This window comes from Dromaius novaehollandiae, chromosome 2 (genome assembly GCF_036370855.1).
Source record: "Dromaius novaehollandiae isolate bDroNov1 chromosome 2, bDroNov1.hap1, whole genome shotgun sequence".
Taxonomy (NCBI): domain Eukaryota; kingdom Metazoa; phylum Chordata; class Aves; order Casuariiformes; family Dromaiidae; genus Dromaius; species Dromaius novaehollandiae.
The window spans coordinates 18514148-18529001 of record NC_088099.1 but is presented as its reverse complement, the minus strand read 5'-3'; the positions used below and the strand labels follow the sequence as shown (position 1 = coordinate 18529001).

General features: G+C 55.1%; 1 protein-coding gene across 7 annotated transcripts in view; it reads right to left on the bottom strand.

The window, feature by feature from the left end:
* The window catches only part of MKX (mohawk homeobox), a 51696-nt gene extending 42285 nt beyond the window's left edge, over positions 1–9411 (bottom strand). For 2 of the 7 annotated variants that reach the window (XM_064505875.1, XM_064505877.1), the window contains exons 1-3: positions 7999–8104; positions 7498–7755; positions 5234–5393 (exon numbers count right to left, since the gene is read on the bottom strand). In XM_064505875.1, coding sequence (XP_064361945.1) covers positions 5234–5393; positions 7498–7679 — 342 coding nt within the window. In that variant the 5' untranslated portion in view covers positions 7680–7755; positions 7999–8104. Of the gene's footprint in view, positions 1–5233; positions 5394–7497; positions 7761–7998; positions 8130–8643; positions 8825–9185 lie in introns of those variants that run through there. The other 5 variants (XM_064505876.1, XM_064505871.1, XM_064505873.1 and 2 more) reach the window with 5 other exon arrangements.
* Between the last annotated feature and the right edge of the window lie 5443 nt (positions 9412–14854).

Sequence of the window (14854 nt, the reverse complement as noted above, 5' to 3'; positions counted from 1 at the left end):
ATAGCGCAGAAGCATTTGGCTAATTATTTTGGATGGATAATCTCTTTTAGGGTGGTTACGAGAAAAATAAACACTATCTGCTTCAGGAAAACCAAGACTTCAGCTCAGACTCCTACCCAGAACTTAGCAGTGGTGCTTTAAGCCTGTCACTTTGGTTTTACTTAAAATCCAGCGTACATGAAACAGGGCTCCACAAAAGTACAGTGAGCCCTGGATCAGCACTCAAATGCCAAACACATGACATGTAGTTTACTATGACAGGTTAGGAGACCAGAACTGTAGCTGGCAGAGAAGACTAAGTAATTCTCATTCTCCTCCAAGGCTACTTGTTTATATTCATCGTATTGACACAGCAATCATTATAGTAAACCAGAAAGGATGGACTGGAACCCATCCGCTTTCCAATGCAGTTTAACAAACTCACTCCAGACTCTTCAGCTGAAACAGTGGTCTCCTGACTCCTGCATGATTTAGTATAGCTCTCAAGTCATATGCGTAACAATAAAGATGTATCAATCCAGGGTCCCACTGAATGTTACAGTGGTTACTGCAGCATCTAACAAAACTGACAGCTTTCCAACATCTCATGAGAAATATTTCATTGTGCTGTATTTCATTACATACTGAAATATTTCATCATTAAAATGCCATGTACAGAAAAGAAAGATAGGGTAGTATTAATGTGACTCATACATAAAAGCAATTAAATTTAGCAAGAGTGATTTTTGCATGGTACTCTTGGTTTATTTTGGACTCATTCTTCCCATGCCAGCTCTCAGCTTTCTGCATATTAATATGAAAAGATGAGCCATATTTTAAGTCTTATGAGAAGAGAGGAGGAAATAGTAGTATTTGATCATTATGAAGTAACCTTAGTCAGCATTTACAAGCGAGATTTCCTTCTAAAGCACAAAGCAGCAGACTCTCACTCCAGAAACTCCTATCCTCAGTGCAGTTAAAACAAGGCCCATTAAAGCAGAATGAAAGCTAGGCCGATTCACACAACAGATTTTTAGCATAAATCTATGGTGCAGCATCTGGGGGTGCTTTGCCGCTCCGGGACACTGGAGCATGTTCCTGCCAGATCCGGATCTCTGAGATCACAAGGTTCATCACCTCTCCCAGCCTTGACTCCTGGGGTAAAATCCTGATGTGTGGACTATGAAAAGGCTACCAGCCCCCAAATTGCACCAGACAGCACATGCACCCTGAACTCCAGACATGGGCTACTGCATCACAGGTGGTTCCCGACTCCTTTAAAGCCAAGGAGAGTTTTTGTCACTAATTTCAACCAGCCCCAAATGTTACCCCCTGTATCCATATGGGGGGTCTTTGAAAAGCTCTGTGTCTACTGTTCCAAGTCTGAATCTGTACAGGGCCCCATTTTCACCACACTTACTCAGGCTATTACAGACAGAAACAACCTAAGCTGCCAAAAATCAGCCATTCACTAAAATGGTTCTAAGTTACACTACTGTGACCTCCAAACATCTTGAAAAACATAAAATCAATGATTTACACACAAGACAGTGGGAAAACCTTTGTCTCAAAGACCGTCAACAACTAAGTGTCTTTAGCAAATGCGTGATGAAACTTACTGTTCTTGCAAAGCAACAATAATAAAGTTCTTCAGGAATTGTAAAGAAAAACCAAGAGGAGCAATAATAAGTAGGCTTCCCAGCTTTACTTTACAGCAGCTCAGGCATTCCCCTAAAGAGCAACAAGGATTTATATCGGCATCAAGAAATACTGACCCTCTGGCTTTGCTTCTGAAGAGATTCTTCAAATTTGTTCTAATTTGTTCTGCTTCACTACTTAAGAGCAGCCAAGGTTTCAGAAGGGGAACAGAAATCAAGCAGTTCTCCTCCTCCAATAAACCAGATATGCCTGTATGAATCTGAATACTATTAAATCCATAGCAGCACATGACCAGTATATTAATCCTAGTATGGCAAATAACTTCTATTCAACAATACAGCCATTCATATTTCTTTCTGGAAGGAATATATGGCCATTTTTCTTTTTTATTTCAAAAGAACGACTAAACCAAAATTTAAAATAAAATAAATCAAATGCTGTGGTAATAATGCAAATGAAAATGTAGCATATTAATAGCATATTAATGGGACAAATTATTGGATTCTCAATTGGAATCTAATTGGAGTAAAACATAAAATGGCTTTTCAAACTATATTGCTTTTTTGGTTTCCTGCTTTGGCAGTTTGGGGAGTAGAATACTTTGGCCTGTGGGATTGAAAGCTGCAATAACATTTGCCTCGAGGACTCCCAAAGACATTGCTGGACTGCTCAGGAAGAAGTCAGCTCAGAATTTGCCCAGTTTTTACTACTAGTTATTAAGAAACAAAATGATTTATGATTCCTGAGAAATCCTACCTCTCTGAAAGAGTTAGAGTTCCCTTCCGAAGCCCTGACAGACAAGCAGATGAAACAACCCCCTTGCTGTTCCACTGTGCCCAGGAGCAGAATATTGCACAGAAGTGTCAGTGAAGTGGAGTAAATGAAAAGTTTAAGAAGCAGAAAACTGAGTGATAGTAAAACTAATGAAAATGAAATAGTGGAAAATTTGATGTGCAGATACTGTCCTAATAATAATAATAGAAAGCAGGGCTGGATGTTCAACCCCTCCTCTCATAGAAGGATCAATTATATCTATGTCATGGTCCTGCAAAATCTCCTTTGGATGGGTAGTACATACTGGAACAAGGCTCACTAGGAGGAAGAAAAGCGCATGGAGAAGGGTTATAGCCTTTTTATCAATATTGCCGTGACCAGTGCCATATTCCAGGCAGCTGCTGAAGATGTGAAGGCAAACAAATGCCAAGCTGTGCATTTCCCTGGTGGGGAAGGGAGGTGGGTGCAGGCCGGAGAGTGTAGCTGCAGCCAGAGACATCACACAGTAGGTCCGGACCTCGCTACCAAAACCTTGAGAGATGGGGGAGCTACTTGTCATTTGAGGCTACTCAGATGATTGCACCAAGGTTGGCAGTCAGGAGAAAAAACAACCCCCCAGCCTTTCCTTTCCTACATGGGATTTTGGTGGCAGAAACTCAAAGGGATTTTTCAACAGCATCTTTCGGCTTCGTCGGGCTGTCGGTGACAAGGCGTCAGCTCACCAGGGATGCAAGTGCAGAGGTAACAGCTTTCAGCAGACAACAGCCTCGGCTAGAGCAGCAAGCTGTGGGAGCACGCTCACGTCCCTACCAAGGGCAAACGCCACGGGACAGCACTGAGCGATGGCAGAAGACTAGGAAATATGAGACAGGTCCTCAAATGTGAAGGCTTGTAACCCAGGGAAAACATCACATACTGGTTCCTGTTTTTTCAACAAAGTCTGCTGGCTTTTGGTGTTAGTAGATTAGAAAACCAATTGTAAGAGACACTGTTTGATGCTTTTGCAATGTGCCCCTCCTGGAATGAGAAGCAAAGCATTCAAACAGATACGAAAGCCCAGTCCTGAATCTGCTCAGGGTTATACCAGCCTCAGCTGAAAGAAACACCCGAGACCTCAGGGAAGTTTTTTCAGATGTACCCGGCGCGGCTGAGATCACAGCCTGGCTCCACCGTTCTCCTCCGCAGAGAACAAGAATTTTGATCTGGATTACAGTCTTGCTCCTTCTCGGCACTTGAAAAATAGATGTGGGGTGTGTGTTGTTTCGTCCTTCCAGGCTCAGGAATTACCGTTGTTGCCAGACACATGTATTTACCTCTTGCACAGATGCTATAGTATTCTTGGATTAAAAGAGCATTGCGCCCAAATGATGGAAGAAACATCTGGGGTTTCTTTTTGATGGTGTGCTTCTGTAAACGAAGATAGATGTGCTGCTTTGCACAATGCTTTCAAATATTACATTTCATAGAAATATGGCTGGCCAGATTCATCTTCAGCATAAATCCACTAGAGTCAAGGGAGCCTAATGAGGGACAAATGCAGCCATTTATGATTCTTCCTAATTTTATTCCGCACCTTACTCAAATCATAAAACTCTGTGGAGCAGTGGCCATGACTCCCTTGACGTTTTTATAGAAGTTTAGCACAGCATATCCTAATCAGCATTTATCAAAGCTGCCATGAGAGACACACTGGAAAAAAATCATGAGACAGTTTCCCTCATATGTTCATTTTGTGGCATTTGTAAAAGAAGAAGGGAGGAACTCCTCAATATGCCATTAATGTTAAAGTCTCCAAACATGTATTCTGGATATGTATTTTAAATCTCATGTAAAAATACAGGAATATTCTAAAAGCCATAGCCCAAAAAGCTACTCATATTGAATTGTGGCATTGAATGGACAGTGTTTACATAATCATATTTTTAAAAGTCTGAGCAAACTTTTCATGTATATTTTTAAAAAGCAAGCAAAGTTGTTTTAACTGTATCTTCCAGTTATAACTGGCATTTTCTGAGACATTAGTATTATTTTTGTCAAAGCTATAGTGTTTTCGCTAGTGCAATAGTTTCACAATGAGGTACTAAAGTGTAAAAGTTTCACATTTTGCCAGCACTACTAGAATAGAAGTTCATAGCACAGCCTTTTTTGAAGGACTACTCAAAATAATAATGGTGGATTGACACTTTGTTTTTCTAACGCTTCATGTTATTTTGATACCTTAATGTCCTCTGTAAAGTGGCACATAATGTATTATGCAGAGGAATCCTGCAGTCCCAATCCTGCAAACATACGTAATTTTATGCACCTAGGAGTAACTCCCGGTGAGGAAAATAAGATTATTCACAACGTGCAAATCTTTGCAGCACCCAGACCTGAGATAGCATCACTCAGCAACTGGTATCATTTAGCCACATAATTCAGCAGTGTCAGATGGCAAAGAAAACAAAGGAGTAAGATTTATAAACACTGGCAGCCAACTCCATATCTCTTAAGTGCAGTTTCACCTGAGAGAGCAAAACAGAGTAATCCCCACGTCTAACTACTCTGTGCAATAGCTGATGCAAGACTCTAAAGTGCAGAATCGCTATATGCTGAGCGCCACTGCACATCATGTGTATGGCAACGCTAATACCTGCATGACTAGTGTTAGTAATAGATTATTATCAAAACAATGTTAACTTCTTCTATTCTATCTCACTTCCATACGGGAAATTCGCAGCTCGCAGGGGGCTTTGGGTGCTGCTGTCCCCGTCCCTCCCGTCCACGAGAAGCCCCGGGGCAGCTGCCCAGCCCCGCGGGGGACGGGCACGGGTGGCCTTACCTGCACCAGGGTCATCTGGGAGCCGAGGGCCAGCAGGATCTTCTCGGTCTTGGTGGGGTAGGGGTTGTCGCGGTGCTTGTAGAGCCACTGCTTGAGCGGCCGCGCCATGTCCTGCAGCGCCTGCCGCTTGTGCCGCACCTTGCCGCCGCTCTGCCGGGCCCTGCCGCGGAGAAGGCGCCGTGAGAGCCGCCCGGGGCCCGCCGGGCCTCCGCGGAGCCCCGCGGGCCCGGGCAGCGCCGCGCTCCCTGCGCCGCCCCGCGACGGGGCGCCCTGCCCGACCGGGGTGCCGTGCCCGCGGTGAGCGCTGCCCGACGGGGGTGCCTTGCCCGGCGGAGAGTGCCCTCCTCGGGGGTATACCCATCCCGGGGTGAGCCCTGCCCGACGGGGGTGCCCCTGCCCGGGGTGCGCCCTGCCCGATGGGGGTGCCGAGCTCCGTCCCCGCGGGGTGCTCCCCCCGGAGCCTGCGGCCCTCGGCCCGGGCAGGGTCCAGCTGAAGGTGAGGGTTGCAGCTGCCCTGGCCTCCCCATCGAGGGGTTGGGGGTCGCGGGGGGGGGGGGGGCTGGGGGGCAGCCGGAGCAGCCGGAGAAACGCGGCCGCGGCGGCAAGGCCGGGGCCGGCTGCGCGCCGCCCCGAGCGGCGGGAGCGCGGGGGTTTCGGCTCGGCGCAGGGGTTACGCGGGTGCGGGGCTGGAGTGTCAAGATGTTTACAGTGCTCGGCATCTGCAAAGCGTATTTTCGGCCTCTTTACCGAGGGGCTTTCCAGAAGGACCGCGGCACCCGCGCCCGCCTCGCGCCGCCCGGCCGAGCCCCTCCTGCGGCGGCAGAGGGGCTGCGGCGCCGGCCGGGGGGTTTAGCCCCTCGCCCCGGCCCTGCCTCAGCCCGGCGGCCGCTGCGCTCAGCGCATCGGTGCGCGGCACGCGGCCACCCCGGGCCGGCCGCGCACGGTGCCGGCCGCGACGGGACTGCCCGCGCCTTCCCCAGCCCCGCGGGGCCGCGGCGGAGCCCACGGAGCCCCACGCGCGCCCGGGGAAAGGTGCGGACGGGGAAAACAGGGCTCCCGCAAGACATGAGAGAAAGGTGCTTTTTAAAACGCTCGAAAACAAAAAGCCGGTAAACGCGCCCAGCGGAGCCGGACGGAAAGCGGGCAGCCGCCCAGGGGCGGCCGGGGCTGCGCGCAGCGGCGCGGAGGGGGCGCGGCGCCGGCAGGGGGCGCCGCGGGGCCGCGCCGCGGGGCCGCGCCGGGCGCTGCCTCCGCCGGGGCTTCCTCTGAAACCCAATTCTGCCTGAATCGGCTGGTAATAACATCTTGAGGAAACATAATCTGTGTCCTACCAACCAGCAACGCCGTTAAAAGTATGAGCTGATGCAATCGTTAAGGTGGAAATTCAGCAGTAAAAATAGCTCAGCGGAATTTTTCGCTTTCGGTGCCTGCTCGCTGTGTTCCTTAGTGTTTTAATTTGTAAATCTGACCCGAAGTGTCAGGCTCACGCTAGCCGGTTTAACCCAGCACGCTACGGCTGACAGCACCCTGGAGATGACAAGTCCTCCGTCACCTCCAATTTCACCTGTTCCAGCACAAAAAAGTACCCGCGGACGGTTCATCCTCAGATGGGTTTTTAGCAAAACCGTTCCTAGTGTTACCGTTCCCAGCCTCTGACTGACAGCGACGCTGCTCATCGCGGCATTAGTTTTAAATGCCCCACAAGGGAAGCAGCGACAGCCAAGCTCCTTTCCCTCCGCTCGCTCAGTAAACCCCGGATCCGCCGGTGTCACGGCACAAGTGCTGGCCGAGCGCTCGCCGCCTGCCTCGCTCAGCCGCGGCGGCTCCGCCGGTGCGGCCGCCGCCGGCCCCGCGCGCGGGACCGGCCCGTTCACACGCGCCCTGCCCGCGCGTTGCGCGCCCGAAGCGAAAGCACCGCTGAACAAGGCGCATTTCCACCCTGCCTGTCTGTTTGGGGCGCTTTATTTAAAAAAATACTAATAAAGCGCTCCGGTTGCCCCGGTTTGTTTGCCTCGGGCAAGGCAGAGCGAGGTGCAGCCCCGCCAGGCAGCAGCGCTCTGTTCCGCCCGCTGCGGCCGCGCCGGGGGGCTCCGCGCAGCCCGCCGCAGCGATCCGCGCCCTGCGGGGCTGTGCAGCGGCAGCCCCGGGGGCACGGCCGGGGCACCGCGCAGAAACCCGTCTCGCCCCCAAGCCTGTGCTCCGGCTACGCGGCCCCGGGCGCGGGAGTGCAGCCGCGGCGAGGCGGCGCGGAGCCCGCGGCATACCCCGTCCGCCGGTGGCGCAGGCTGAGGCTCTCCTTGATGGACGGGCTGTCGGGGAGCAGCACCTCGGCGTGGTGCGGGCTGTCCACCACCCCCACGTAGGGCCGGCTGCTCCGCTCCCGCTCCTTGGCGTCCTCCTCGAAAAGCACCTGGCCGCTGAGCTTGCTGAAGACGATGGTGTTCATGGTGGGGGGCTGGGGGCCGCCGTCGGGCTGGCCGCGCTCGCGGGGGCCGCCGGCTCCGAGGTGCGGGTGCCTCGCTCTGCGCTGCGGAGAAGCGGCAGCCGGTCACCGCGGAGCCGCGCCGGGAGGCGGGGAGCGGCCCGGCGGGGGCGGCAGCGCGGGGGGCACCGGGCGCCGCCTGCCCGCCGCGGGGCTGCCCGCTCCCACGGCCGCGGCCCGCCCCCGGCCCGGCCCGCTGCCCCGGCCCCCGGCCCGCTGCCCCGGCCCGGCCCGCTCTCCCGCCCCCCGGCCCTGCGCTGCCCCGGCCCGCGGCCGCCCGCACCTCGCCGCCAGTCTCCGCCGCGCTTCTCGCTCCGTGTCGCAATAGTTCGGAGCGCGGGTTTTCTGTTGGGTTTGGTGTTTCTTTTTTTTTTTTTTTTTCCCTTCTTTTTCCCTTCCCCTCCCCTCCCCCGGAATGATTTTCCCCTTCCCCCTCCCCAAACGGGGAGGGAAACAAATTGTTTTTAACGACCACCGAATGCGCAGCGCCGGCGCCCGCGGGCACAGCCGCCCCGCAGCCGCCCGCGCCGGGGGCGCCGCCCCCCCGGGGCCACCGCGGGCGCGGGGACCCGGCACCCCGCCAGGGCACCGGCCCCGCCCGCGCAGCGCCGCGTCGGGGGCGACGCGCGGAGGCGCGGCGGGAGCGCGGCGAGGGGCAGCGGCGGGCCGGCACTGCGCGGCTGCGCAGCCCCGGCCTGCCCGCAGGGGGGTCTCCCGCGGGGGGCGGCGGAGGGGCACGCGGAGGGGGGGCCCCCGTCGGGGCACGCGGAGCGCAGCCGGCGCGGCGGCGGCGGGGCGAGCAGTCGCAGCCCTCCGCCGCTCATTAACGCCGGCGTTTAATGAAGCCGGCGCAGGGACGGGACATTTCTTGACACTTCAACACCCCCCCGCCCTTTTCCTTCCCCCTCCTTTTGCCCCCCTGTCTTACAGGGCTGATAAATTAGACCGCAGTCCCAGCCAGCAGGCAGCCCGCTCCGGTCAGCATCCCCGGCGCGGCCGCGGCGCCCCCGCGGAGAGGCGATGCTCGCTGCGCTGCGAGCCCGGCGGCCAGGTCCGCCCGCGGCCTCGGCCGCTGCCCCGCCGCCCTGCGACCCGGCCCGGCCCCAGCGGCCTGCACGTGTCGGCTGCTGCGCGCAGAAACGAAGAAGATGGCCACAGTCAATATTTACAGGGATGTGGCCCAGACGTTGTTTGACCGCCGCGGGGGAAAGGGGAGCAGCCGGCTGCACCCGCCGGCCCGGCGGGACGTGCGCGGCGCCGGCCGCCCGTGCGCGCACGGCCACGCTCCCCCCGGGGGCGCCCCCCGCCCTGCAAACGTGCCCCCGGGACAGCCGAGACGCGGCCCGCTCCCTCCCTTGCTCTCTGCTCTCTGTCCCCCTGGCCTCGTCCGTCCCGTCCGGCCGGGGGACGCGGCTCCCCGCGGCTCCCCGCGGCCGCAGGGGGGACGGGCAGGCGGCGGGAGGCAGGTACCTGCTGCGGGCGCGTCCGCTCCGTCCGCCGAGGGGGGACGGGCTGCGCGGGCTCCCGCCCCCCCGCGCCAGCCGCGGCCGCTCCGCTCTCCGGCCCCGGCGGGGGCTGCGCGGCTCCGCGCCGCGCTCCCGCGGCCCGGCCGCCCCCCGCGCCGCGCCTGCCCCTCCGTGGGGTGCTTTCTGCGCCCTGCCCGGCTTGCGACGGGCCCGTGACGTCACGGCGGTGCTCCGTGACGTCACACAGGCACTCGGGGCAGGGAAGCCGGCTGCCCGCCAGGGAAGAGTCACTGCTGCAAGCGCAGTGGGGAGACCCCCAGCCCCCGACTCGCCTCCATCCCCGTCCCAGAAAGCGAAGGACACGCGGGGGCGTCAGCGACGGGGGCAGCGCTTCAGCGCACGGCCCGGCCCCTCGGGGTGCCCCCGTTTGGGCTCCCTGGCGCCTGCCCTGGCCCGGGTGCTCAGAAACGGCGGCGGACGGCAGGGGCAGCGGGACAGACGGGGACACCGCGGGGTGAGTGCGTCCCGGGCCATGCTAATGTGCTTATTAGAGGCTTGCTGCAAAACACGCGGCTCCGCTTATTGCTGTGCCCGGCTGAACTGTTTATGACCTGGGAAATATCGTTATAATTATATTACAGCAAAAGGGCGCTGAGAAAGTGGGAGGCTTGCTCGCTAAAAGCCACGCTCCCGCTCAGGCCGCTCAAATGGGGAGGCATCGCAACCCTTTCCACACCGCTAGTCATCCCCGTTGTCTTCCCGGTGCTGCTTCCCAGCCCCTCGCGCACGGCAGGGATGAGCCGGCGGCGGGGCAGGCGCAGGCTGCGGCCACCGCAGCCCCGAGGGCCCGGCTGCGCCCCGGCGGGGCCCTGAGGCTTGTTTGGAGCATGGTGGCTGGCGAGTGGCCGGGAAGGGGGGACCCTCGGCGGGGAGATGGACGGCTGTCCTGTGAAAAACGCTCCGGGCCACCTCCGTGGCAGGCAGGGCGCAAGGAGCCAGGGCAGCAGGTTGCCGAGGGCCTGGCCGATCCGACACCCGCACCCAGAATAAATCACCGCAACAATAGCCCCAGGCAGAAATCAGCATTTGGAAAGCGGCTCTGGAAAAAAACGAAAGGCTGTGCGGGGCGGGCGCTGCCAAGCGCGGCGAGGCGGTGGCAGCAGCAGTTGGCATCGTGGCGCCTTACGAGCCTTTAAAGCAGCGCGATCTCCCAAATCATCACATGTAAATCTCACACACGCCCGCCCCCTCCATATTTTATTACTTAGATCACAGTTGAAAAGCTTAAATGAAAACAGGGCTTCTATTTCCAGAGCTTGTTTAACATCGCAAATGTGATACAAACTGCGGGCTTCGTGTTTTTAATTAAGGTTACTTACCCAGCCATACACGGAAAAGTAAGTCACTAGCTGCTGGCCACATACCGCGAGCCACAGCCGGCTCCCTCGAGGACGGCGCGGCACAGGCCGGCCAGGAGCACCGGGGCTCCCTGTGCACCCCGCAGCACAGCTGGCACCGAGTGAGCAGGACACCGGCTGGCTGGGGCCCCAGGAAGCTCTTTGCTGGTCCTTAGAGACCCACCTCCCAGCCCTGGTGTCCATGCCCAGCCCCAGACAGTGGCAGGCCAGGCTGGCACGCCAGAATGTGGCAGGAAGGCACCTTTCCAAGGGATGTTGAGAAAGGGCCTAAAAGTGGTGCTGTGGGTCCTAAATAATCTCTGTCCCTGAAGGAGCTAGAAAAAAATCAACCCCACGGGGACGGTCTGCTCCCAGAGGCACGGCTGACATGGCGAGGGCAGACCTCAGCTCTCCTCTTTTCCCATTCCTCCTTCCCCTCTCAGGAGCACGAGGCGCTCCAAAAGCAGTCTTGGTAGAGCTCCATCTACGCTCCTAAACACACTCTTCAACTCCAGTTTGCAGTCCTGCTTCCAGCAAAATGTTGTTCTTGTCCCTCACGTTGTGCTCTGGCTGCTTTTTACATACTTTTAGAAGACACTTGCTCGGGGCTGCATTCTCACAACCACCCCTCCAGCTGTGGATTCCTTACCACTTAACATACATGTTTGAAATTCAAAGAATTTCCCCATCTCCTTGGTACACTCTGTGCTATAGTGTTCGTCAAAGTCAGGTAGGTGAGGAATTGTTTAGCATTATGCAAAATAAAGTCTTATCTACACCGCAAAGTATCTGCACTCCAGGAGAGAGCAGCTGTTGAGAACTGTTGCCATCTATGGTAGCAGCTGGGTCAGCCCTGGGTGGAGTTCGGAGGCGCGTGTAGACGAGGACAAACCTGCTTAGCCAAGTGTGCTCCAGCAGTGCCCAGCCTGAAAGACCAAATGCGGGCTTGCTTTTCTTTTTAACAGGTATTTGGTTTGGACAAAGTGGTAAGAGGGCGTGTTGACACGGAAACCTGTAGTCAGGAAACGAACATGCCAGCATCACGTGTGACCACTCCTAGATCAGCTTTGCTGTTGATGCTGCAGCCAGTAATACTGTCAAACCGCAGGGCCATGAACGTGGGGAGCAAGGAAGACAACAGCAACAGCAGAAAGACCAAATGGGGAGGGTATGCTAAAGCCTGGGAGATGTAGCCAGTAACCAGACCCTGGGCTTCACTTCCAGACGCAGCAAGAGCAGATTGAGAGAAAAGATTATGAAGCACAGCTGCACCTGGGCCAGTGTACCTCTCAGCATACCTCAGATATTTCCTTATCATTTACATCCAGCAAAGATAATTATTAAGGGAGATGTCTGTTGTGTGAAAGCAGCCGAATGCTGCAGAAAGATGAAATAGACTGCGAGATGTGAGTGCCGAAAACGAGAACTTCACCAAATCCTGTGCAAATGCAGGAGATGACTTTGAGCAAAGGTGTTACCTGGACACACTGGATGAGGGTTTCAGACGCGAGATGTGTCAGGGAAGAGCTCTGTAAGACCATATTTCCCTGTGATTCAGTGTTAGCAGCCTCAGCCCAGGAGAACTGGCAGGATGGTGGAGTACGTGGACAAACGGCAACCTGCGGCTGCCAACCTCCAGCGGCAGCACAGCCGCGCGGGGCTCCGAGGTGTTTCCGTTTCTGACATCTCTCCTCTCAGTCACATGTAGCCAGGCCACATCTTATCTCCTGAGAAGACACTAAATAGATAACGAAATAACTTTCAGCACACTTCTTGTTGTCTACAGAGCTGCAGGAAGGGTTGCGTGCTGTTTGCATGAAAGAAATAGAAAAAGTAGTAGGCAGAGGGCATGGGCTGTGCTGTAGAACGGACTTGCGTGCCATGACATGTGGGATTTTGGGTTCAAGCCGCCTCAGCGTGGTGCTGAAATGCAGAGCGTGGTGCTGGTTATGCTGCGCAGGATGGGGCCTGGCTCCCAGCGAGCGCCCGCCCCAGCTCCCCGGCAGGGAGAGGCCGACCCCGAGGCCGTGGCCCGCGGACGCCACTCTCCGGGCCTCCAGGGCGGCTGGAGACGCTGCTGGGGGAGCGCCAAGGCCCGCTGGGGCTGGGGGCTGGGCTCACCACGGGGCAGGGCCAGGCGCCTGCTGGGGAGCCGTGGCGGGCAGTGCCGCCCCTTCTCTGCAGGCAGCAGGGCACCCAGCGAGGGCAGCATCCCCGCGGACGCCCACCTCTCTGTGCGCTTTCTCCTGTGACTTGATAAAAGAGGCATAACCACGTCTCCAAGCAAGGACTGGAGCCCAGCTCTTTCTGCTTCCATGCGAACCCCTCGGAGGGTCAGTCAGAAACACGCGCTCCCGGGTGGTGCTCGGGGGCTTTATTTTTTTCCCATCGCTCGGTTCCATGCCCAGTTTTTGTTGCATTTTTTAGATTTCTCCCCTGGGCCACATAAAACAAGGTGCCTTCTGCAAGGGCTCCCTCTGACTGCTGGTGTAATGGACCCGGCGGGAGAGCAAGGGCCGTGACGTTTGCTGGAGTCGCGTTTTCCCAAGATCTGCGACCTCTTGCTCTGTCTGGGCTCTGTGAACAGCCACGTGGGCAAAAGGGACCCAGAGACGTGCCGGATGCCTTTCCTGGGGGTGACACAGCGGTACTGGTGTAACGTGTTGCTAATTAGGGGGAAGTGTGATCAACGGGGGAAGCTGTGCGGCTCAGTCTGGGACAGGTTGGGTGGTTCAAGACCAGGCCTTTAGTTACTACACTTCATTAATGTGCACAGGCCACTAGCCTTTGCACGCTTTCAGGCCTCAGGTACACCCCCAGCGTGGCCATCACAGTAGATGCCACTCGTAGCTGTTACATACCACCTGGTTTCCCTAATTCTCTGCCCTGTTTGGAGTCAAACTATATAGATTACGCTGGCCTGCATCGCCTTGCCTCTGCTGCTCATTTTTCCTTAGCCATGAGAAATATGAAGTCAGAGGATGTAGCCTTAAATAGGTATCGAACCTTTGTTTCCTTACAAACAGCAGCTGAAACTCAGCTTGGAAGTGGATGATTTTCTTAATTATAAGCAATGTATTGACATTATCAGCATTGGTAATTTTGCTGTGCTTTTATATATTTTATTCTTTTCATAATAAGGTTTCACTTAATTGAGATTTACAGTGTGCATTTAATATTCTCTGAGGAAATTCACTGTACTTTACTGCTTCTACTCGTCAGAGAATGATTCAGTTTCATTTAATGTAGATGGCTGATGGCTGCTCTACGTTTGAAAAAAAGAACGTGGATTTGTTTGAATTTAATGTTAATGGTTAGAAGTCACATTGCAGAAATTTCCTATCACTGCTCTGAAAAGTTAAGGATAAATGTATTCAAACAGTTGATACTAATAATTTTTATTATTATAATTATACTTTTTCTTCAGCCACCTGTGCAAAAATAAATATCACATACTGTGTTACTAAATTTCCTACTATTTGTTCCTGTCTTTCCATCTAGCATTACTGGAAAGTATAAAGTCAGGTATTTTTAGAGTAACCCCTACCACCAATCTTACTGCTTCAGTCTTAGGGATATAGAGGTCAGTCTAGCATTTTAAATAATCATGTGCAGCGTGGTTCAAATTGTGAGCAATTTTTGCTCCAGTCTGTCTTTCCTGGGCAGGGGAAGACACAAGCACACGTGCATGCATGGGAGTGAAGGAGCTGCAGTAACTCGCAGGGACTCACAGAAACACACGTGGTCTCTGCCTGCCCCGGTCCCCTGGGGACGTACTCCACCAGTCCAAAAGCTCGAGCACCCTCAGAAAGCTGACAGATTTAAACCAAGCCCATGCCGCCAGCAAGGGGGAGAGATGTGAGCGGGACGACAGGCGAGAAGTGATGACTGCGAGGTCGTGACTTGGTTTCCCACTTCAACCACACACATTTTCGTGTAATCGCAAGGATTTCACAATCTCCGAGCCTCTCTCCTGCAGCTGTAACATGGGAATAATAACACTTCCTCTCCTTTCCCTGTTTCCTCCGCTGCTTTTGGCACATAGAGATTGCAGCAGGGCTTGATCTCAGTTGGAATCTATCAGTGCTACTGACATGTTAATAATACTCGCAGAAACATTTCCCCTTCGCTTTGCACTGACAAAGCTCTGCTCAGGGAGCAGCTCGCGGCGTGTCAGCCCAGCCTGCGTTCACTTTCAGCCCTAAATCTGAGGCGTTTTCTGGAGGCAAGACAGAGAGGATACAAAACTCGTTCTGACTTTGAGGATTTTAAACAG